Raw genomic sequence first — 24,765 nt, 5'->3', positions numbered from 1 at the left:
ACACACACACGCAGAGACACACACACGCATAGACACACGTAGAGACACACACACACACGCAGACACACACACGCAGAGACACACACACACACACGCAGAGACACACACACACACGCAGAGACACACACACACACACGCAGAGACACACACGCAGAGACACACACACGCAGAGACACACACACACACGCAGAGGCACATACGCAAGCACACAGAGAGACACACACACGCAGAGACACACACACACGCAGAGACACACACGCACGCAGAGACACACACGCACGCAGAGACACACACACACGCAGAGACACACACACACGCAGAGACACACACACGCAGAGACACACACACGCAGAGACACACACACGCAGAGACACACACACGCAGAGACACACACACGCACGCAGAGACACACACACACGCACGCAGAGACACACACACACACACAGAGAGACACACACACGCAGACACACACACGCAGACACACACACACACACACGCAGAGACACACACACACGCAGACACACACACACACGCAGAGACAAGCAAGAGACACACACACACACACACAGAGACACACACACGCAGTCACACACACACGCAGACACACACATACGCAGACACACACACACGTAGAGACACACACACACGCAGAGACACACACACGCAGAGACACACACACACACGCAGAATACGATAATTATTTTTCTTTATTCACATATATTTAGATAATTGAATCGCAGAGACAATAATCCCGGTAATTACACACATACTGACCGTCCTAAGTATCCCAGCTCAGGTATACAGAACCGGGCACGAGAACCTCTGCGAGTATTAGGGTAATAGGGCGAGTAACAAGTTCTAACAGCCTCTCACACCCCGGTGCATGGCAGTAACGGGAGTATGTATACGGCAGTAACGGGAGTATGTATACGGCAGTAACGGGAGTATGTATACGGCAGTAACGGGAGTATGTATACGGCAGTAACGGGAGTATGTATACGGCAGTAACGGGAGTATGTATACGGCAGTAACGGGAGTATGTATACGGCAGTAACGGGAGTATGTATACAGCAGTATTGGGGTATTGGGGTATTACTTCCTGCCCTAATACTCTTACCTGTCTATAAAAGGACAGCTGCATATTAGGATGTTAAGGAGCAGAAGAGTAACAAATGTTTCCTGCCCTACTACCCCTGTACTCAGTAGATGGTAGTAACATAGTATTAGGCATTAGGGTGTTTCGTGCCCTGTATAGCATTGCCTTCTTCCTCTGTATATGGCAGTAACCTGGTATTAGGAGATATATATATATACTAATTAAAGTGCCTGTTCAGGTGACAAAATGCTACCACCCTCTCTTACCTCTTTATATGTGCAGTAACAAAGTATTAGGGTATGAAGTAACAGAGTAACAACGTGTGCATTTTAATCTTCCTGTAGTCCGTATTTGGCAGTAACACCGTATTAGAAGTCTGTTACCTGCCCTGTGCTCCTCTAATACTCTGTATATGGCAGTGACATGAGTATTAACAGGAGTATTAGGGCAATAGTGGTGTTACTCAGCCTATAGCCATATTATACCTGTGGATATGGCAATAAATACACAACACCCTCTTTCCTCTGCGTATAGCAGTATTAGGGGAAGAGAAAGTGTTACTAATACTCTCTCCTGCCTGTGTATAGGATAGTAACATAGTATTAGGAAATTCTGGAATATGTGTAGGAGTAACAAATATCATGCCCTTTGCCCTATTACCCCCCATATCCGTGCTTTCCTCTGTATATGGGGCAGTAACACAGTATTAGGATATACAGTAACAATAGTATTAGAGTAACAGAATGTATACTCCCTGCCTGTAATTCTCCGCATACTCCTTGTTTGGCAGTAACATAGTACTCAACGTCTGCTACCCGACCCATGATCCTCTAATGAATACTCTGCATTTGGTAGTAATATGATATTGGGATATGTAATAAAAGAGTACTAGAGTAACAAAATGTGTTCCCTACCTTTTGACCCTTTCACATAGTCGCTATTTGGCAGCAGCATACAGTACTATAAGGGAGTATTTTACCTGCCCTAGGATCCCCCAATACTCTGTATATGGCAGCAGTGTTGTAAGAACATGAGTATTGGAGTAATAGAATACACACCCGGTAAATACCCATCTATGAGCCGTCTCTTAACCCTGTACAGTTTAAGGCAGTAATATAGTATTAGGGTATCAAAGTTACCCTCCCCCCACCTTTTTATGGCAGTAATATAGGTATTATACAGTATTAATACCCCAGGTGATGTGTAGTGTTACTGACAGTATTACCCCCCTGGATATAGCGCTTACTTAACCCTAAACCCCAGATAACCCCTCCTAATAGCCATTCCCCCAGGGTAAGTATATGTACTGTATGGCACAGGTATGGACGTGGTAATGTTACTCGTTCACACCCCTCTGTGGGGCTGTTCTTGGGGCGCTGGGCGGGGGGATCCCAGCCCGAGAGCCGCCATTGTTGGTAGAAGATCATGGAACATCATGGGGGGAGAATGGAGGCGCCCAGGGGACAGCTCAAACTGTAGGAAAAAGAGAGAGTGAGTGGGTGAGAGTGGGTGAGAGTGAGTGGGTGAGAGAGAGTGAGTGGGTGAGAGAGAGTGAGTGGGTGAGAGAGAGTGAGTGGGTGAGAGAGAGTGAGTGGGTGAGAGAGAGTGAGTGGGTGAGAGAGAGTGAGTGGGTGAGAGAGAGTGAGTGGGTGAGAGAGAGTGAGTGGGTGAGAGAGAGAGTGGGTGAGAGAGAGAGTGGGTGAGACAGAGAGTGGGTGAGAGAGAGAGTGGGTGAGAGAGAGAGTGGGTGAGAGAGAGAGTGGGTGAGAGAGAGAGTGGGTGAGAGTATGACAGAGAGAGAGTGGGTGAGAGTATGAGAGAGAGAGAGTGGGTGAGAGTGGGTGAGAGTATGAGAGAGAGGAGGGGGGGAGTGAGCGAGACACAGGGGAGAGAGAGAGAGGGGGGGGAGAGAGTGCTGCACGTCTCACCCTCACAGTGTCGCTTTCATTCCCCCCCCTGGGCTCAGCGTCTCCTGCAGCCGTCTGATCGCTTCATCTCTGCTCTGGGATTCCTGCAACAGCTTCTAAACCAGGCAGGGGAGGGTTAATGGAGCGACGCTCTGCAGGGTCTCTGGCAGGGGAGGGGGTAATGGAGCGACGCTCTGCAGGGTCTCTGGCAGGGGAGGGGTTAATGGAGCGACGCTCTGCAGGGTCTCTGGCAGGGGAGGGGGTAATGGAGCGACACTCTGCAGGGTCTTTGGCAGGGGAGGGGTTAAAGAAGCGACGCTCTGCAGGGTCTCTGGCAGGGGAGGGGGTAATGGAGCGACGCTCTGCGGGGTCTCTGGCAGGGGAGGGGGTAATAGAGCGATGCTCTGCAGGGTCTCTGGCAGGGGAGGGGGTAATGGAGCGACGCTCTGCAGGGTCTCTGGCAGGGGAGGGGTTAATGGAGCGATGCTCTGCAGAGTCTCTGGCAGGGGAGGGGGTAATGGAGCGATGCTCTGCAGGTCTCTGGCAGGGGAGGGGGTAATGGAGCGATGCTCTGCGGGGTCTCTGGCAGGGGAGGGGGTTATGGAGCGATGCTCTGTAGGGTCTCTGGCAGGGGAGGGGGTAATGGAGCGACGCTCTGCAGATCTCTGGCAGGGGAGGGGGTAATGGAGCGTCGCTCTGCGGGGTCTCTGGCAGGGGAGGAGGTAATGGAGCGATGCTCTGCGGCGTCTCTGGCAGGGGAGGGGTTAATGGAGCGATGCTCTGCATGGTCTCTGGCAGGGGAGGGGGTAATGGAGGGACGCTCTGCAGGGTCTCTGGCAGGGGAGGGGTAATGGAGCGATGCTCTGCGGGGTCTCTGGCAGGGGAGGGGGTAATGGAGCGACGCTCTGGAGGGTCTCTGGCAGGGGAGGGGGTAATGGAGCGACGCTCTGCAGGGTCTCTGGCAGGGGAGGGGTTAAAGAAGCGACGCTCTGCAGGGTCTCTGGCAGGGGAGGGGTTAATGGAGCGACGCTCTGCGGGGTCACTGGCAGGGGAGGGGGTAATGGAGCGATGCTCTGCAGGGTCTCTGGCAGGGAAGGGGGTAATGGAGCGACGCTCTGCAGGGTCTCTGGCAGGGGAGGGGTTAATGGAGCGATGCTCTGCAGAGTCTCTGGCAGTGGAGGGGGTAATGGAGCGATGCTCTGCAGGTCTCTGGCAGGGGAGGGGGTAATGGAGCGATGCTCTGCAGGGTCTCTGGCAGGGGAGGGGGTTATGGAGCGACGCTCTGCAGGTCTCTGGCAGGGGAGGGGGTAATGGAGCGATGCTCTGCCGGGTCTCTGGCAGGGGAGGGGTAATGGAGCGATGCTCTGCAGGGTCTCGGGGAGGGTTAATGGAGCGATGCTCTGCGGGGTCTCGGGGAGGGGTTAATGGAGTGATGCTCTGCGGGGTCTCTGGCAGGGGAGGGGTAATGGAGCCATGCTCTGCAGGTCTCTGGCAGGGGAGGGGGTAATGGAGCGATGCTCTGCAGGTCTCTGGCAGGGGAGGGGGTAATGGAGCGACGCCCTGCGGGGTCTCTGGCAGGGGGGGTAATGGAGCGATGCTCTGCGGGGTCTCTGGCAGGGGAGGGGGTAATGGAGCGACGCTCTGTAGGTCTCTGGCAGGGGAGGGGGTAATGGAGCGATGCTCTGCAGGGGAGGGGTAATGGAGCGATGCTCTGCAGGGTCTCTGGCAGGGGAGGGGGTAATGGAGCGACGCTCTGCGGGGTCTCTGGCAGGGGAGGGGGTAATAGAGCGATGCTCTGCAGGGTCTCTGGCAGGGGAAGGGGTAATGGAGCGATGTTCTGCAGGTCTTTGGCAGGGGAGGGGTTAATGGAGCGATGCTCTGCGGAGTCTCTGTCAGGGGAGGGGTTAATGGAGCGATGCTCTGCGGGGTCTCTGGCAGGGGAGGGGTTAATGGAGCGATGCTCTGCAGGGTCTCTGGTAGGGGAGGGGGTAATGGAGCGATGCTCTGCAGGGTCTCTGGCAGGGGAGGGATAATGGAGCGATGCTCTGCAGGGTCTCTGGCAGGGGGGGGGTAATGGAGCGATGCTCTGCAGGGTCTCTGGCAGGGGAGGGGGTAATGGAGCGACGCTCTGCAGATCTATGGCAGGGGAGGGGGTAATGGAGCGATGCTCTGCGGGGTCTCTGGCAGGGAGGGGTTAATGGAGTGATGCTCTGCAGGGTCTCTGGCAGGGGAGGGGGGAATGGAGCGACGCTCTGCAGGGTCTTTGGCAGGGGAGGGGTAATGGAGCGACGCTCTGCAGGGTCTCTGGCAGGGGAGGGGGGAATGGAGCGACGCTCTGCAGGGTCTTTGGCAGGGGAGGGGTAATGGAGCGACGCTCTGCAGATCTCTGGCAGGGGAGGGGGTAATGGAGCGATGCTCTGCAGATCTCTGGCAGGGGAGCGGGTAATGGAGCGACGCTCTGCCGGTTGCGTTACCTGCGTGTGCTTGTCCCGCTCCCGCACTGAGCCGTAGAGCTGTGACATCTCCGTGTGCGTCTCTCGCATGTCACACGCGTGACGCTGGCGCTCTGCTCTTAGTTCTGCCTCCCGCAGCCGCAGAGCATCACGCAATCTCTGCACCTCCGGAGCGCCGCCCTGGAGGCGTTCTCTGCAGTGACGCAGCTGCTCCTGTAATGGGACAGCGCAGTGCCACGCTTAGATACAGCGCAGTGCCACGCTTAGATACAGCGCGGTGCCACGCTTAGATACAGCGCGGTGCCACGCTTAGATACAGTGCAGTGCCACGCTTAGATACAGCGCAGTGCCACGCTTAGATACAGTGCAGTGCCACGCTTAGATACAGTGCAGTGCCACGCTTAGATACAGCGCAGTGCCACGCTTAGATACAGCGCAGTGCCACGCTTAGATACAGCGCGGTGCCACGCTTAGATACAGCGCAGTGCCACGCTTAGATACAGCGCGGTGCCACGCTTAGATACAGCGCGGTGCCACGCTTAGATACAGTGCAGTGCCACGCTTAGATACAGTGCAGTGCCACGCTTAGATACAGCGCAGTGCCACGCTTAGATACAGCGCAGTGCCACGCTTAGATACAGCGCAGTGCCACGCTTAGATACAGCGCAGTGCCACGCTTATATACAGCGCAGTGCCATGCTTAGATACAGCGCAGTGCCACGCTTAGATACAGCGCAGTGCCACGCTTAGATACAGCGCGGTGCCACGCTTAGATACAGCGCGGTGCCACGCTTAGATACAGCGCGGTGCCACGCTTAGATACAGCGCGGTGCCACGCTTAGATACAGTGCGGTGCCACGCTTAGATACCGCGCGGTGCCACGCTTAGATACAGCGCGGTGCCACGCTTAGATACAGCGCGGTGCCACGCTTAGATACAGTGCGGTGCCACGCTTAGATACAGCGCAGTGCCACGCTTAGATACAGCGCAGTGCCACGCATAGATACAGCGCAGTGCCATGCTTAGATACAGCGCAGTGCCACGCTTAGATACAGCGCAGTGCCACGCTTAGATACAGCACAGTGCCACGCTTAGATATAGTGCGGTGTAATGTTATATAATGCAGTGTCACGCTTATATATAGTGCGGTGTGATGTTATACAATGCAGTGCCACGCTTATATATAGTGCGGTGTAATGTTATACCTTGCAGTGCCACGCTTATATATAGTGCGGTGTAATGTTATATAATGCAGTGCCACGCTTATATATAGTGCGGTGTAATGTTATATAATGCAGTGTCACGCTTATATATAGTGCGGTGTAATGTTATACAATGCAGTGTCACGCTTATATATAGTGCGGTGTAATGTTATACAATGCAGTGTCACGCTTATATATAGTGCGGTGTAATGTTATACAATGCAGTGTCACGCTTATATATAGTGCGGTGTAATGTTATACAATGCAGTGTCACGCTTATATATAGTGCGGTGTGATGTTATATAATGCAGTGCCACGCTTATATATAGTGCGGTGTGATGTTATACAATGCAGTGTCACGCTTATATATAGTGCGGTGTAATGTTATACAATGCAGTGCCACAACTTATATATAGTGCGGTGTAATGTTATACAATGCAGTGTCACGCTTATATATAGTGCGGTGTAATGTTATACAATGCAGTGCCACGCTTATATATAGTGCGGTGTAATGTTATACAATGCAGTGTCACGCTTATATATAGTGCGGTGTAATGTTATACAATGCAGTGCCACGCTTATATATAGTGCGGTGTAATGTTATATAATGCAGTGCCACGCTTATATATAGTGCGGTGTAATGTTATATAATGCAGTGTCACGCTTATATATAGTGCGGTGTAATGTTATACAATGCAGTGTCACGCTTATATATAGTGCGGTGTAATGTTATACAATGCAGTGTCACGCTTATATATAGTGCGGTGTAATGTTATACAATGCAGTGTCACGCTTATATATAGTGCGGTGTGATGTTATATAATGCAGTGCCACGCTTATATATAGTGCGGTGTAATGTTATACAATGCAGTGTCACGCTTATATATAGTGCGGTGTAATGTTATACAATGCAGTGCCACAACTTATATATAGTGCGGTGTAATGTTATACAATGCAGTGTCACGCTTATATATAGTGCGTTGTGATGTTATACAATGCAGTGCCACGCTTATATATAGTGCGGTGTAATGTTATACAATGCAGTGTCACGCTTATATATAGTGCGGTGTAATGTTATACAATGCAGTGTCACGCTTATATATAGTGCGGTGTAATGTTATACAATGCAGTGTCACGCTTATATATAGTGCGGTGTAATGTTATATAATGCAGTGTCACGCTTATATATAGTGCAGTGTAATGTTATACAATGCAGTGTCACGCTTATATATAGTGCGGTGTAATGTTATACAATGCAGTGTCACGCTTATATATAGTGCAGTGTAATGTTATACAATGCAGTGCCACGCTTATATATAGTGCGGTGTACTGTTATACAATGCAGTGTCACGCTTATATATAGTGCGGTGTAATGTTATATAATGCAGTGTCACGCTTATATATAGTGCAGTGTAATGTTATACAATGCAGTGCCACGCTTATATATAGTGCGGTGTGATGTTATACAATGCAGTGTCACGCTTATATATAGTGCAGTGTAATGTTATACAATGCAGTGCCACGCTTATATATAGTGCGGTGTAATGTTATACAATGCAGTGTCACGCTTATATATAGTGCAGTGTAATGTTATATAATGCAGTGTCACGCTTATATATAGTGCGGTGTGATGTTATATAATGCAGTGCCACGCTTATATATAGTGCGGTGTGATGTTATACAATGCAGTGCCACAACTTATATATAGTGCGGTGTAATGTTATACAATGCAGTGTCACGCTTATATATAGTGCGTTGTGATGTTATACAATGCAGTGCCACGCTTATATATAGTGCGGTGTAATGTTATACAATGCAGTGTCACGCTTATATATAGTGCAGTGTAATGTTATACAATGCAGTGCCACGCTTATATATAGTGCGGTGTGATGTTATACATTGCAGTGCCACGCTTATATATAGTGCGGTGTAATGTTATACAATGCAGTGTCACGCTTATATATAGTGCGGTGTGATGTTATACAATGCAGTGCCACAACTTATATATAGTGCGGTGTAATGTTATACAATGCAGTGCCACGCTTATATATAGTGCGGTGTGATATTATACAATGCAGTGCCACGCTTATATATAGTGCGGTGTAATGTTATATAATGCAGTGTCACGCTTATATATAGTGCAGTGTAATGTTATACAATGCAGTGTCACGCTTATATATAGTGCGGTGTAATGTTATATAATGCAGCGTCACGCTTATATATAGTGCGGTGTAATGTTATACAATGCAGTGTCACGCTTATATATAGTGCAGTGTAATGTTATACAATGCAGTGTCACGCTTATATATAGTGCGGTGTAATGTTATATAATGCAGTGTCACGCTTATATATAGTGCGGTGTAATGTTATATAATGCAGTGCCATGCCTATTTATAGTGCGGTGTGATGTTATACAATGCAGTGTCACGCTTATATATAGTGCAGTGTAATGTTATACAATGCAGTGTCACGCTTATATATAGTGCAGTGTAATGTTATATAATGCAGTGTCACGCTTATATATAGTGCGGTGTAATGTTATATAATGCAGTGTCACGCTTATATATAGTGCAGTGTAATGTTATATAATGCAGTATCACGCTTATATATAGTGCGGTGTAATGTTATACAATGCAGTGCCACGCTTATATATAGTGCGGTGTAATGTTATACAATGCAGTGCCACGCTTATATATAGTGCGGTGTAATGTTATACAATGCAGTGCCACGCTTAGATATAGTGCGGTGTAATGTTATACAATGCAGTGCCACGCTTATATATAGTGCGGTGTAATGTTATACAATGCAGTGTCACGCTTATGTATAGTGCGGTGTAATGTTATACAATGCAGTGTCACGCTTATGTATAGTGCGGTGTAATGTTATATAATGCAGTGCCACGCTTATATATAGTGCGGTGTAATGTTATACAATGCAGTGCCACGCTTATATATAGTGCGGTGTAATGTTATACAATGCAGTGCCACGCTTATATATAGTGCAGTGTAATGTTATACAATGCAGTGCCACGCTTATATATAGTGCGGTGTAATGTTATACAATGCAGTGTCACGCTTATATATAGTGCGGTGTAATGTTATATAATGCAGTGTCACGCTTACATATAGTGCGGTGTAATGTTATACAATGCAGTGCCTCGCTTACATATAGTGCGGTGTAATGTTATACAATGCAGTGCCACGCTTATATATAGTGCGGTGTAATGTTATACAATGCAGTGCCACGCTTATATATAGTGCGGTGTAATGTTATATATTGCAGTGCCACGCTTATATATAGTGCGGTGTGATGTTATACAATGCAGTGTCACGCTTATATATAGTGCGGTGTAATGTTATATATTGCAGTGCCACGCTTATATATAGTGCGGTGTGATGTTATACAATGCAGTGTCACGCTTATATATAGTGCAGTGTAATGTTATACAATGCAGTGCCACGCTTATATATAGTGCGGTGTAATGTTATACAATGCAGTGCCACGCTTATATATAGTGCGGTGTAATGTTATATAATGCAGTGTCATGCTTATATATAGTGCAGTGTAATGTTATACAATGCAGTGCCACGCTTATATATAGTGCGGTGTAATGTTATATAATGCAGTGCCACGCTTATATATAGTGCGGTGTAATGTTATACAATGCAGTGTCACGCTTATATATAGTGCAGTGTAATGTTATACAATGCAGTGCCACGCTTATATATAGTGCGGTGTGATATTATACAATGCAGTGCCACGCTTATATATAGTGCGGTGTAATGTTATATAATGCAGTGCCACGCTTATATATAGTGCGGTGTAATGTTATATAATGCAGTGTCACGCTTATATATAGTGCGGTGTAATGTTATATAATGCAGTGCCACGCTTATATATAGTGCGGTGTAATGTTATATAATGCAGTGTCACGCTTATATATAGTGCGGTGTAATGTTATATAATGCAGTGCCACGCTTATATATAGTGCGGTGTAATGTTATACAATGCAGTGTCACGCTTATATATAGTGCGGTGTAATGTTATACAATGCAGTGTCACGCTTATATATAGTGCGGTGTAATGTTATATAATGCAGTGTCACGCTTATATATAGTGCGGTGTAATGTTATATAATGCAGTGTCACGCTTATATATAGTGCGGTGTAATGTTATACAATGCAGTGCCACGCTTATATATAGTGCGGTGTAATGTTATACAATGCAGTGTCACGCTTATATATAGTGCGGTGTAATGTTATACAATGCAGTGTCACGCTTATATATAGTGCGGTGTAATGTTATACAATGCAGTGTCACGCTTATATATAGTGCGGTGTAATGTTATATAATGCAGTGCCACGCTTATATATAGTGCGGTGTAATGTTATACAATGCAGTGCCATGCTTATATATAGTGCGGTGTAATGTTATACAATGCAGTGTCACGCTAATATATAGTGCGGTGTGATGTTATACACTGCAGTGTCACGCTTATATATAGTGCGGTGTGATGTTATACAATGCAGTGCCACGCTTATATATAGTGCGGTGTAATGTTATACAATGCAGTGCCACGCTTATATATAGTGCGGTGTAATGTTATATAATGCAGTGTCACGCTTATATATAGTGCGGTGTAATGTTATATAATGCAGTGTCACGCTTATATATAGTGCGGTGTAATGTTATATAATGCAGTGTCACGCTTATATATAGTGCAGTGTAATTTTATACAATGCAGTGTCACGCTTATATATAGTGCGGTGTAATGTTATACAATGCAGTGTCACGCTTATATATAGTGCAGTGTAATGTTATATAATGCAGTGTCACGCTTATATATAGTGCAGTGTAATGTTATATAATGCAGTGTCACGCTTATATATAGTGCGGTGTGATGTTATATAATGCAGTGTCACGCTTATATATAGTGCGGTGTGATGTTATATAATGCAGTGTCACGCTTATATATAGTGCGGTGTAATGTTATACAATGCAGTGCCACGCTTATATATAGTGCGGTGTAATGTTATACAATGCAGTGCCACGCTTATATATAGTGCGGTGTAATGTTATACAATGCAGTGTCACGCTTAGATATAGTGCGGTGTAATGTTATACAATGCAGTGCCACGCTTATATATAGTGCGGTGTAATGTTATACAATGCAGTGCCACGCTTATATATAGTGCGGTGTAATGTTATACAATGCAGTGCCACGCTTATATATAGTGCGGTGTAATGTTATACAATGCAGTGTCACGCTTATATATAGTGCGGTGTAATGTTATATAATGCAGTGCCACGCTTATATATAGTGCGGTGTAATGTTATACAATGCAGTGCCACGCTTATATATAGTGCGGTGTAATGTTATACAATGCAGTGTCACGCTTATATATAGTGCGGTGTAATGTTATATATTGCAGTGCCACGCTTATATATAGTGCGGTGTAATGTTATACAATCCAGTGCCACGCTTATATATAGTGCGGTGTAATGTTATACAATGCAGTGTCACGCTTATATATAGTGCGGTGTAATGTTATACAATGCAGTGCCACGCTTATATATAGTGCGGTGTAATGTTATACAATGCAGTGTCACGCTTATATATAGTGCGGTGTAATGTTATATAATGCAGTGTCACGCTTATATATAGTGCGGTGTAATGTTATACAATGCAGTGTCACGCTTATATATAGTGCGGTGTAATGTTATATAATGCAGTGCCACGCTTATATATAGTGCGGTGTAATGTTATACAATGCAGTGCCACGCTTATATATAGTGCGGTGTAATGTTATACAATGCAGTGCCACTCTTATATATAGTGCGGTGTAATGTTATATAATGCAGTTCCACGCTTATATATAGTGCGGTGTAATGTTATACAATGCAGTGCCACTCTTATATATAGTGCGGTGTAATGTTATACAATGCAGTGTCACGCTTATATATAGTGCGGTGTAATGTTATACAATGCAGTGTCACGCTTATATATAGTGCGGTGTAATGTTATACAATGCAGTGCCACGCTTATATATAGTGCGGTGTAATGTTATATAATGCAGTGTCATGCTTATATATAGTGCGGTGTGATGTTATACATTGCAGTGCCACGCTTATATATAGTGCGGTGTAATGTTATACAATGCAGTGTCACGCTTATATATAGTGCGGTGTAATGTTATACAATGCAGTGTCACGCTTATATATAGTGCGGTGTAATGTTATACAATGCAGTGCCACGCTTATATATAGTGCGGTGTAATGTTATACAATGCAGTGCCACGCTTATATATAGTGCGGTGTAATGTTATACAATGCAGTGCCACGCTTATATATAGTGCGGTGTAATGTTATACAATGCAGTGTCACGCTTATATATAGTGCGGTGTAATGTTATACAATGCAGTGCCACGCTTATATATAGTGCGGTGTAATGTTATACAATGCAGTGCCACACTTATATATAGTGCGGTGTAATGTTATACAATGCAGTGTCACGCTTATATATAGTGCGGTGTAATGTTATACAATGCAGTGTCACGCTTATATATAGTGCGGTGTAATGTTATATAATGCAGTGCCACGCTTATATATAGTGCGGTGTAATGTTATACAATGCAGTGCCACGCTTATATATAGTGCGGTGTAATGTTATACAATGCAGTGCCACGCTTATATATAGTGCGGTGTAATGTTATACAATGCAGTGCCACGCTTATATATAGTGCGGTGTAATGTTATACAATGCAGTGCCACGCTTATATATAGTGCGGTGTAATGTTATACAATGCAGTGCCACGCTTATATATAGTGCGGTGTAATGTTATACAATGCAGTGTCACGCTTATATATAGTGCAGTGTAATGTTATACAATGCAGTGCCACGCTTATATATAGTGCGGTGTAATGTTATACAATGCAGTGCCACGCTTATATATAGTGCGGTGTAATGTTATACAATGCAGTGCCACGCTTATATATAGTGCGGTGTAATGTTATACAATGCAGTGCCACGCTTATATATAGTGCGGTGTAATGTTATACAATGCAGTGCCACGCTTATATATAGTGCGGTGTAATGTTATACAATGCAGTGCCACGCTTATATATAGTGCGGTGTAATGTTATACAATGCAGTGTCACGCTTATATATAGTGTGGTGTAATGTTATATAATGCAACAGCATACAGCTCTGCAGAGCGGCACAGAACGCGTCGGGACGCCATAGAACGCGTCGGGACGGCACAGAACGCGTCGGGACGGCACAGAACGCCTCGGGACGGCGCAGAACGCAGCGTGTGGGATAATTAGGAGGGTCCCTGCCCTGCGCTCACCTGCAGCAGAGTCTGACTGTCACTGAGAGCGCTCAGCAGCTCGTGGATGTCTCGCTGGTGCTGAGCGCTCTGCCTCTGACTCTCTGTATGAGCCTGGGACAGGAGGCGCCCCTTCTCCTGCAGCTGAGAGAGGAGGGGTCCGGGGGAGCCAGCGGGGGGGAGACAGCCCCCCAAATCATCCAACCCCTGAGAGAGGAGGGAGTCTGCGAGGGCCTGGGGGGGGGACATAGAGACAGGGGGGGGACATAGAGACAGGGGGGAGAGAGACGGAGGGGAGAGAGACGGGGGGGGGAGAGAGACGGGGGGGGAGAGAGACGGGGGGGAGAGAGACGGGGGGGAGAGAGACGGGGGGGGAGAGAGACGGGGGGGGAGAGACGGGGGAGAGAGAGTTAGTCAGTGCTGCCTTTGCCCTCCCTCACTGAGGCACGCAGCCCTCCCTCACTCAGGCGCGCAGCCCTCCCTCACTCAGGCGCGCAGCCCTCCCTCACTCAGGCACGCAGCCCTCCCTCACGCAGCCCTCCCTCACTCAGGCACGCAGCCCTCCCTCGCGCAGCCCTCCCTCACTCAGCCCTCACTCACTCAGCCCTCACTCACTCACCTCCACATCCTGGTTACTGCTGCTCAGCGCTCCCTGCACCGCGAAGATCAGCGCGTCTTTCTCACGCAGAGCAGAGAGGCGCAGCGCGTCCTGTGAGGCTGCAGAGCGCACAGCAGAGCCAAGCGCCACCTCCAACTGCTGCACCGCAAACTCCTTCTCACCCAGGAGGTCCCGCACAGCCTGGGGAGAGGGGGACTGTGTCACTACAACACTCTGCTATTCCTGTACTAACACACACACACAGCTCTGTCACTGCACCTCCATCCTGCCCTGCAGCCCACTCTGCTATTCCGGTACTGACCCCCCACACACAAACACACACAGCTCTGTCACTGCACCTCCATCCTGCCCTGCAGCCCTCTCTGCTATTCCTGTACTGCCCCCCCCCCCCACACACACACACACACAGCTCTGTCACTGCACCTCCATCCTGCCCTGCAGCCCTCTCTACTATTCCTGTACTGTCCCCCACCCCCACACACACAGCTCTGTCACTGCACCTCCATCCTGCCCTGCAGCCCTCTCTGCTATTCCTGTACTGACCCCCCCCCCCCCACACACACACAGCTCTGTCACTGCACCTCCATCCTGCCCTGCAGCCCTCTCTGCTATTCCTGTACTGTCCTCCCCCCCCCCACACACACAGCTCTGTCACTGCACCTCCATCCTGCCCTGCAGCCCTCTCTACTATTCCTGTACTGTCCCCCACCCCCACACACACAGCTCTGTCACTGCACCTCCATCCTGCCCTGCAGCACTCTCTGCTATTCCTGTACTGCCCCCCCCCACACACACACACAGCTCTGTCACTGCACCTCCATCCTGCCCTGCAGCCCTCTCTGCTATTCCTGTACTGACCCCCCCCCCACACACACACACAGCTCTGTCACTACACCTCCATCCTGCCCTGCAGCCCTCTCTGCTGTTCCTGTACTGACCCCCCCCCCCCCCACACACACAGCTCTGTCACTGCACCTCCATCCTGCCCTGCATTCCTCTGCTATTCCTGTACTGACCCCCCCCCACACACACACACAGCTCTGTCACTGCACCTCCATCCTGCCCTGCAGCCCTCTCTGCTATTCCTGTACTGACCACCCCCCCCCCCACACACACACACACACAGCTCTGTCACTGCACCTCCATCCTGCCCTGCAGCCCTCTCTGCTATTCCTGTACTGACCCCCCCCCCCCCACACACACACACAGCTCTGTCACTGCACCTCCATCCTGCCCTGCAGCCCTCTCTGCTATTCCTGTACTGACCCCCCCCCCCCACACACACACACACAGCTCTGTCACTGCACCTCCATCCTGCCCTGCAGCCCTCTCTGCTATTCCTGTACTGACCCCCCACACACACACAGCTCTGTCACTGCACCTCCATCCTGCCCTGCAGCCCTCTCTGCTATTCCTGTACTGACCCTCCCCCCCCACTCACACACACACAGCTCTGTCACTGCACCTCCATCCTGCCCTGCAGCCCTCTCTGCTATTCCTGTACTGACCCCCCCCCCCCCACACACACACACAGCTCTGTCACTGCACCTCCATCCTGCCCTGCAGCCCTCTCTGCTATTCCTGTACTGACCCCCCCCCCACACACACACACACAGCTCTGTCACTGCACCCCCATCCTGCCCTGCAGCCCTCTCTGCTATTCCTGTACTGACCCCCACACACACACAGCTCTGTCACTGCACCTCCATCCTGCCCTGCAGCCCTCTCTGCTATTCCTGTACTGACCCTCCCCCCCCACTCACACACACACAGCTCTGTCACTGCACCTCCATCCTGCCCTGCAGCCCTCTCTGCTATTCCTGTACTGACCCCCCCACACACACACAGCTCTGTCACTGCACCTCCATCCTGCCCTGCAGCCCTCTCTGCTATTCCTGTACTGACCCCCCACACACACACACACTTACACCTCCCCCTGCGCTTCCCACTCACAGTGATGGTGTCCTGGTTCTCGCACAGCACCCTCTGCAGCCGTGCCAGGTCCCCGTCTTTCTCTCTCAGCTCAAGCTGCAGACGCTGCACCTCCGCGTCCCTCTGCCGCACCAACTCTGCCTCCTCGTCCTTTTCTCTCTGCATAGTCAGGATGCAGTGTCAGCGCGGGGGGAGGGGAGAGATAGCGCAGGGTGCAGTGTCAGCGCGGGGGGAGGGGAGAGATAGCGCAGGGTGCAGTATCAGAGCGGGGGGAGGGGAGAGGTAGCGCAGGGTGCAGTATCAGCGCGGGGGGAGGGGAGAGGTAGCGCAGGGTACAGTGTCAGCGCGGGGGGAGGGGAGAGGTAGCGCAGGGTGCAGTATCAGTGCGGGGGGAGGGGAGAGATAGCGCAGGGTGCAGTGTCAGCGCGGGGGGAGGGGAGAGGTAGCGCAGGGGGCAGTATCAGCGCGGGGGGAGGGGAGAGGTAGCACAGGGTGCAGTATCAGCGCGGGGGGAGGGGAGAGGTAGCGCAGGGTGCAGTGTCAGCACGGGGGGAGGGGAGAGATGGCGCAGGGTGCAGTGTCAGCACGGGGGGAGGGGAGAGATAGCGCAGGGTGCAGTGTCAGCGCGGGGGGAGGGGAGAGGTAGCGCAGGGTGCAGTGTCAGCGCGAGGGGAGAGATAGCGCAGGGTGCAGTATCAGCGCAGGGGGAGGGGAGAGGTAGCGCAGGGTGCAGTATCAGCGCGGGGGGAGGGGAGAGGTAGCGCAGGGTGCAGTATCAGCGCGGGGGGAGGGGAGAGGTAGCGCAGGGGGCAGTATCAGCGCGGGGGGAGGGGAGAGGTAGCACAGGGTGCAGTATCAGCGTGGGGGGAGGGGAGAGGTAGCGCAGGGTGCAGTGTCAGCACGGGGGGAGGGGAGAGATAGCGCAGGGTGCAGTGTCAGCACGGGGGGAGGGGAGAGATAGCGCAGGGTGCAGTGTCAGCGCGGGGGGAGGGGAGAGGTAGCGCAGGGTGCAGTGTCAGCGCGAGGGGAGAGATAGCGCAGGGTGCAGTATCAGCGCAGGGGGAGGGGAGAGGTAGCGCAGGGTGCTGTATCAGCGCGGGGGGAGGGGAGAGGTAGCGCAGGGTGCAGTATCAGCGCGGGGGGAGGGGAGAGGTAGCGCAGGGTGCAGTATCAGCGCGGGGGGGAGGGGAGAGGTAGCACAGGGTGCAGTATCAGCGTGGGGGGAGGGGAGAGGTAGCACAGGGTGCAGTATCAGCGCGGGGGGAGGGGAGAGGTAGCGCAGGGTGCAGTATCAGCGCGAGGGGAGAGATAGCGCAGGGTGCAGTATCAGCGCAGGGGGAGGGGAGAGGTAGCGCAGGGTGCAGTATCAGCGCGGGGGGAGGGGAGAGGTAGCGCAGGGTGCAGTATCAGCGCGGGGGGAGGGGAGAGGTAGCGCAGGGTGCAGTATCAGCGCGGGGGGAGGGGAGAGGTAGCGCAGGGGGCAGTATCAGCGCGGGGGGGAGGGGAGAGGTAGCGCAGGGTGCAGTATCAGCGCGTGGGGAGGGGAGAGGTAGCGCGGGGGGAGGGGAGAGGTAGCACAGGGTGCAGTATCAGCGCGGGGGAGGGGAGAGGTAGCACAGGGTGCAGTATCAGCGCGGGGGGGAGGGGAGAGGTGGCACAGGGTGCAGTATCAACGCGGGGGGAGGGGAGAGGTAGCGCAGGGTGCAGTATCAGCGCGGGGGGAGGGGAGAGGTAGCGCAGGGTGCAGTATAAGCGTGGGGGGAGGGGAGAGGTAGCGCAGGGTGCAGTATCAGCGCGGGGGGGAGGGGAGAGGTAGCGCAGGGTGCAGTATCAGCGCGGGGGGGGGAGAGGTAGCGCAGGGTGCAGTATCAGCGTGGGGGGGAGGGGAGAGGTAGCGCAGGGTGCAGTGTCAGTGCGGGGGGGAGGGGAGAGGTGGCACAGGGTGCAGTATCAGCGCGGGGGGAGAGGAGAGGTAGCGCAGGGTGCAGTATCAGCGCGGGGGGAGGGGAGAGGTAGCGCAGGGTGCAGTATCAGCGCGGGGGGAGGGGAGAGGTAGCGCAGGGTGCAGTATCAGCGCGGGGGGAGGGGAGAGGTAGCGCAGGGTGCAGTATCAGCGCGAGGGGGAGGGGAGAGGTAGCGCAGGGTGCAGTATCAGCGCGGGGGGAGGGGACAGGTAGCGCAGGGTGCAGTATCAGCGCGGGGGGGAGGGGAGAGGTAGCGCAGGGTGCAGTATCAGCGCGGGGGGAGGGGAGAGGTAGCGCAGGGTGCAGTATCAGCGCAGGGGGAGGGGAGAGGTAGCGCAGGGTGCAGTGTCAGCGCGGGGGGAGGGGAGAGGTAGCGCAGGGTGCAGTATCAGCGCGGGGGGAGGGGAGAGGTAGCGCAGGGTGCAGTATCAGCGCGGGGGGAGGGGAGAGGTAGCGCAGGGTGCAGTATCAGCGCGGGGGGAGGGGAGAGGTAGCGCAGGGTGCAGTATCAGCGCGGGGGGAGGGGAGAGGTAGCGCAGGGTGCAGTATCAGCGCGGGGGGAGGGGAGAAGTAGCGCAGGGTGCAGTATCAGCGCAGGGGAGGGGAGAGGTAGCGCAGGGTGCAGTATCAGCGCGGGGGGAGGGGAGAGGTAGCACAGGGTGCAATATCAGCGCGGGGGGGAGGGGAGAGGTAGCACAGGGTGCAGTGTCAGCGTGGGGGGAGGGGAGAGGTAGCGCAGGGTGCAGTATCAGCGCGGGGGGAGGGGAGAGGTAGCGCAGGGTGCAGTATCAGCGCGGGGGGAGGGGAGAGGTAGCGCAGGGTGCAGTATCAGCGCGGGGGGAGGGGAGAGGTAGCGCAGGGTGCAGTATCAGCGCGGGGGGGAGGGGAGAGGTCACAGGGCAGGAATGTCGTCACAGGTTGGGGTGATGAGGTCATAGCAAAGTGAGGTCACAGGGCACAGTCACGACGTCACCATTTCCCGTGATGTCACGAGTCGCAGTGAAGGCGTCAGCATGCGCGCTGCTGTGTGATGTCATAGTACAGACGGGTGAGGTCACCGTGCCCAGTGTTACCTTAAGCTCCTCCTCTCGCTCCCTCAAGTTCCCAACCACGGGGTCACGGCCGGGGTCAGAGGTCCCTGGCTGGGTCAGGAGCAAGGTCAGGCAGTCCTAGAGGTGTGCGGGGGGAGAGAGTGAACAGGGCATCTCATATATACCTCTAGGACACTTCCAGACCCCCCATACACACCTCTAGGACACTTCCAGACCCCCCATACACACCTCTAGGACACTTCCAGACCCCCCATACACACCTCTAGGACACTTCCAGACCCCCCATACACACCTCTAGGACACTGTCATGATAGAGAGGATTTGGCCCGGGATTAAAGGGGTTACACCCCATTTGGCCACCCTCTACTCTCACCTGGGAAGCAAGGGGTTAACTGGACTGGGGTCCAGTAATGTGGTTTTACCTTGCTTCAGCCATCCAACTGTTTATTCCCCTGTAAAAATGTATTGTTTCTGTTCCAGTGACTGCACCACACACACACTGGGATCTATCCGGGAGGGCAAGGGTTAATAGTTGAATAGTGATTCTAGCCCTTTGTTTATGTTACCCTCAAAGATGCCTGCCTACTAAGGAATGTGACCAAATGTTTAGGAAGCTGGAGTGATTTGGGAGTGTTATAACTCACACTTACAAACCATAGTATCCTGCCAGACACTCCATTTGGTAGACTGGCCAAATGCCCCTGATTTAGGAGTGGGGCTACAGAATGAGTGACCTTATTAAATATAAGAATATTATGAGATGTCCTCGGCTGAACGTGCTAAAAGCTACATATGTGTATTTGTGGGACTGATTCGCACATAAGGATTACAGACACCTGATGTTTAGCCGGTCCTAAGAGACAGATATTAATATCTCTCTAAATTTTAGTATTACACGGTAATATTTAGTCTCATTGGGAGCGTCATGCGTGACGGAATGTATTAATATGTTTCGCGTGCCAGTAAGTACTACTGAACTGAAGCTATGAAGTTATTTACAGTGTATATGGAATTTTGGATATGCTCTGAAAAATGCAGACCCCCTCTGCTATGCTAATAGGGCAGGGAGAGCATCCTGCAAGAATTAACATAGCCCGGTGATGAAAAGGTAACTGCCCTAATTGTTTATACTAGGGGCAGGAACCAAGGAACTGAGTGTTTTTAAGTGTGATACTTCACACTTACAATGGAAGCCAAAATCTGCTTCAAAGAGATTTTTTCTAGCCAACTCGGCATCTTGAGTGCAAGAGAAGGGTTGAAATGGTATATAAGTCAGAGTCACCCTTACTCAAATATCTTCATGTATGATCTTCATGTATTGCTGTGATGTTAACATCTGAAACTGAATTATGGAAGAAATGGCCCATCCTGTATCCTGATGGCTTTTCTTGTCCTAACCTTTAAGTAAGTGCCCATATTTTGTCTTATTTGTATATCTCGTGTGTTCACCTTTTTCAAGGAATAAATTATATTTTATCATATCTAAGTTTCGTCCAGTTCAACCCAGTTATATCTTTGGTGGTGTATTATTATAGCCTGTCACAAAGCTCCCGTCACAGACACTTCCAGACCCCCCATACACACCTCTGGATACTTCCAGACCCCCCATACACACCTCTAGGACACTTCCAGATCCCCCATACACACCTCTAGGACACTTCCAGATCCCCCCTACACACCTCTAGGACACTTCCAGACCCTCCATACACACCTCTAGGACTTGCTCCTTGCAGTGTAAGCTCAGCACAAGTTCCCGGATCAGCTCTTCCTGGTCCTTGGGGGAGTCCTAGGGTAGAGAAGGGGGTCAGTGAGTGACCCTATTACCTTATAGGAATCCTGTGTGTGAGACGCCCCCTTATCCCATCACAGGGAGGCACCGCTGTCCCTATTACCTTATAGGAATCCCGTGTGTGAGACGCCCTCTTATCCCATCACAGGGGGGCGCCGCTGTCCCTGTTACCTTATAGGAATCCCGTGTGTGAGACGCCCCCTTATCCCATAACAGGGAGGCACCGCTGTCCCTATTACCTTATAGGAATCTGTGTGTGACGCCCTCTTATCCCATCACAGGGAGGCACCGCTGTCCCTATTATCTTATAGGAATCCTGTGTGTGAGATGCCCTCTTATCGCATCACAGGGAGGCACCGCTGTCCCTATTACCTTATAGGAATCCCCGTGTGTGAGACGCCCCCTTATCCCATAACAGGGAGGCACCACTGTCCCTATTACCTTATAGGAATCTGTGTGTGACGCCCTCTTATCCCATCACAGGGAGGCACCGCTGTCCCTATTATCTTATAGGAATCCTGTGTGTGAGACGCCCTCTTATCCCATCACAGGGAGGCGCCGCTGACCCTATTACCTTATAGGAATCCCGTGTGTGTGAGACGCCCCCTTATCCCATCACAGGGAGGCACCGCTGACCCTATTACCTTATAGGAATCCCCTGTGTGAGACGCCCTCTTATCCCATCACAGGGAGGCGCCGCTGATCCTATTACCATATAGGAATCCCGTGTGTGTGAGACGCCCCCTTATCCCATCACAGGGAGGCACCGCTGACCCTATTACCTTATAGGAATCCCGTGTGTGTGAGACGCCCCCTTATCCCATCACAGGGGGTGCACCGCTGTCCCTATTACCTTATAGGAATCCTGTGTGTGTGACGCCCTCTTATCCCATCACAGGGAGGCGCCGCTGACCCTATTACCTTATAGGAATCCCGTGTGTGTGAGACGCCCCCTTATCCCATCACAGGGAGGCACCGCTGACCCTATTACCTTATAGGAATCCCCTGTGTGAGACGCCCTCTTATCCCATCACAGGGAGGCGCCGCTGACCCTATTACCTTATAGGAATCCTGTGTGTGTGACGCCCTCTTATCCCATCACAGGGAGGCGCCGCTGACCCTATTACCTTATAGGAATCCTGTGTGTGAGACGCCCTCTTATCCCATCACAGGGAGGCGCCGCTGACCCTATTACCTTATAGGAATCCTGTGTGTGTGACACCCTCTTATCCCATCACAGGGAGGCACCGCTGACCCTATTACCTTATAGGAATCCCCTGTGTGAGACGCCCTCTTATCCCATCACAGGGAGGCGCCGCTGACCCTATTACCTTATAGGAATCCTGTGTGTGAGACGCCCCCTTATCCCATCACAGGGAGGCACTGCTGACCCTATTACCTTATTGGAATCCCGTGTGTGAGACGCCCTCTTATCCCATCACAGGGGGGGCACCGCTGTCCCTATTACCTTATAGGAATCCCGTGTGTGTGACGCCCTCTTATCCCATCACAGGGAGGCACCGCTGTCCCTATTATCTTATAGGAATCCCCTGTGTGAGATGGCCTCTTATCCCATCACAGGGCAGGCACCGCTGTCCCTATTACCTTATAGAAATCCCCTGTGTGAGACGCCCCCTTATCCCATCACAGGGAGGCACTGCTGACCCTATTACCTTATTGGAATCCCGTGTGTGAGACGCCCTCTTATCCCATCACAGGGGGGCACCGCTGTCCCTATTACCTTATAGGAATCCCGTGTGTGTGACGCCCTCTTATCCCATCACAGGGAGGCACCGCTGTCCCTATTACCTTATAGGAATCATGGTTGTGTGAGACGCCCTCTTATCCATCACAGGTAGGCACCGCTGACCCTATTACCTTATTGGAATCCCGTGTGTGAGACGCCCTCTTATCCCATCACAGGGAGGCACCGCTGTCCCTATTACCTTATAGGAATCCTGTGTGTGAGACGCCCTCTATCCATCACAGGGAGGCACCGCTGTCCCTATTACCTTATAGGAATCCTGTGTGTGTGAGACGCCCTCTTATCCCATCACAGGGAGGCACCGCTGTCCCTATTACCTTATAGGAATCCTGTGTGTGAGACGCCCTCTTATCCCATCACAGGGAGGCACCGCTGTCCCTATTACCTTATAGGAATCCCCTGTGTGTGAGACGCCCTCTTATCCCTCACAGGGAGGCACCGCTGTCCCTATTACCTTATAGGAATCCTGTGTGTAAGACGCCCTCTTATCCCATCACAGGGAGGCACCGCTGACCCTATTATCTTATAGGAATCCCCTGTGTGAGACGCCCTCTTATCCCATCACAGGGGGGCACCGCTGTCCCTATTATCTTATAGGAATCCCGTGTGTGAGACGCCCTCTTATCCCATCACAGGGGGGCACCGCTGTCCCTATTACCTTATAGGAATCCTGTGTGTGTGAGACGTCCTCTTATCCCATCACAGGGAGGCACCGCTGTCCCTATTACCTTATAGGAATCCCGTGTGTGAGACACCCTCTTATCCCATCACAGGGAGGCACCGCTGTCCCTATTACCTTATAGGAATCCCGTGTGTGAGACGCCCTCTTATCCCATCACAGGGGGGCACCGCTGTCCCTATTACCTTATAGAAATCCCCTGTGTGTGAGACGCCCTCTTATCCCCCATCACAGGGGGGCACCGCTGTCCCTATTACCTTATAGGAATCCCGTGTGTGAGACGCCCTCTTATCCCATCACAGGGGGGCACCGCTGACCCTATTACCTTATAGGAATCCCCTGTGTGTGAGACGCCCTCTTATCCCATCACAGGGGGGCACCGCTGTCCCTATTACCTTATAGGAATCCCGTGTGTGAGACGCTCTCTTACCTCTTGGGTTTGGGAGCTGCGAGACAGCTTCAGCTGCTCCTGTAACCAACTTATTGTGTCCCGGATACGAACAGAGCGAGAGAGATGAGTCCTGCAGACCTAAGAGAGAGCGAGAGAGAGAGAGTGAGAAGAAAGAGCGAGAGAGAGAGAGAGTGAGAAGAAAGAGCGAGAGAGAGAGTGAGAAGAAAGAGCGAGAGAGAGAGAGAGAGAGTGAGAAGAAAGAGCGAGAGAGAGAGACAGAGAGAGAGAGAGAGTGAGAAGAGAGCGAGAGAGAGTGAGAAGAGAGAGAGAGTGAGAAGAGAGAGTGAGGAGAGAGAGAGAGTGAGAAGAGAGAGAGAGTGAGAAGAGAGAGAGAGTGCGAAGAGAGAGAGAGTGAGGAGAGAGTGAGAAGAGAGAGAAGAGAGAGAAGAGAGAGAAGAGAGAGAAGAGAGAGAAGAGAGAGAAGAGTGAGAAAAGAGAGAGAAGAGAGAGAGTGAGAAGAAAGAGAGTGAGAAGAGAGAGAGTGAGAAGAGAGAGAGTGAGAAGAGAGAGAGTGAGAAGAGAGAGAGT

At 51.5% G+C, this 24,765-nt stretch overlaps 1 protein-coding gene across 1 annotated transcript; it reads right to left on the bottom strand.

Moving 5' to 3' along the window:
• Positions 1 to 689: 689 nt before the first annotated feature.
• LOC142486414 (uncharacterized) lies at positions 690 to 24,315 on the bottom strand (the record flags this gene model as incomplete). Its single annotated transcript, XM_075585002.1, has 9 exons — positions 690 to 2,569; positions 3,025 to 3,119; positions 5,478 to 5,669; positions 14,008 to 14,220; positions 14,606 to 14,785; positions 16,559 to 16,696; positions 19,575 to 19,670; positions 21,265 to 21,339; positions 24,217 to 24,315. Coding segments are annotated over 8 exons (1,086 nt in total), but the record flags the coding sequence as incomplete, so codon positions are not given.
• Positions 24,316 to 24,765: the final 450 nt, after the last annotated feature.

The sequence above is a fragment of the Ascaphus truei genome, unplaced genomic scaffold (assembly GCF_040206685.1).
Source record: "Ascaphus truei isolate aAscTru1 unplaced genomic scaffold, aAscTru1.hap1 HAP1_SCAFFOLD_847, whole genome shotgun sequence".
Lineage (NCBI taxonomy): Eukaryota > Metazoa > Chordata > Amphibia > Anura > Ascaphidae > Ascaphus > Ascaphus truei.
The sequence above is the reverse complement of the archived record's forward strand: the minus strand, read 5'-3'. Positions and strand labels throughout refer to the sequence as shown.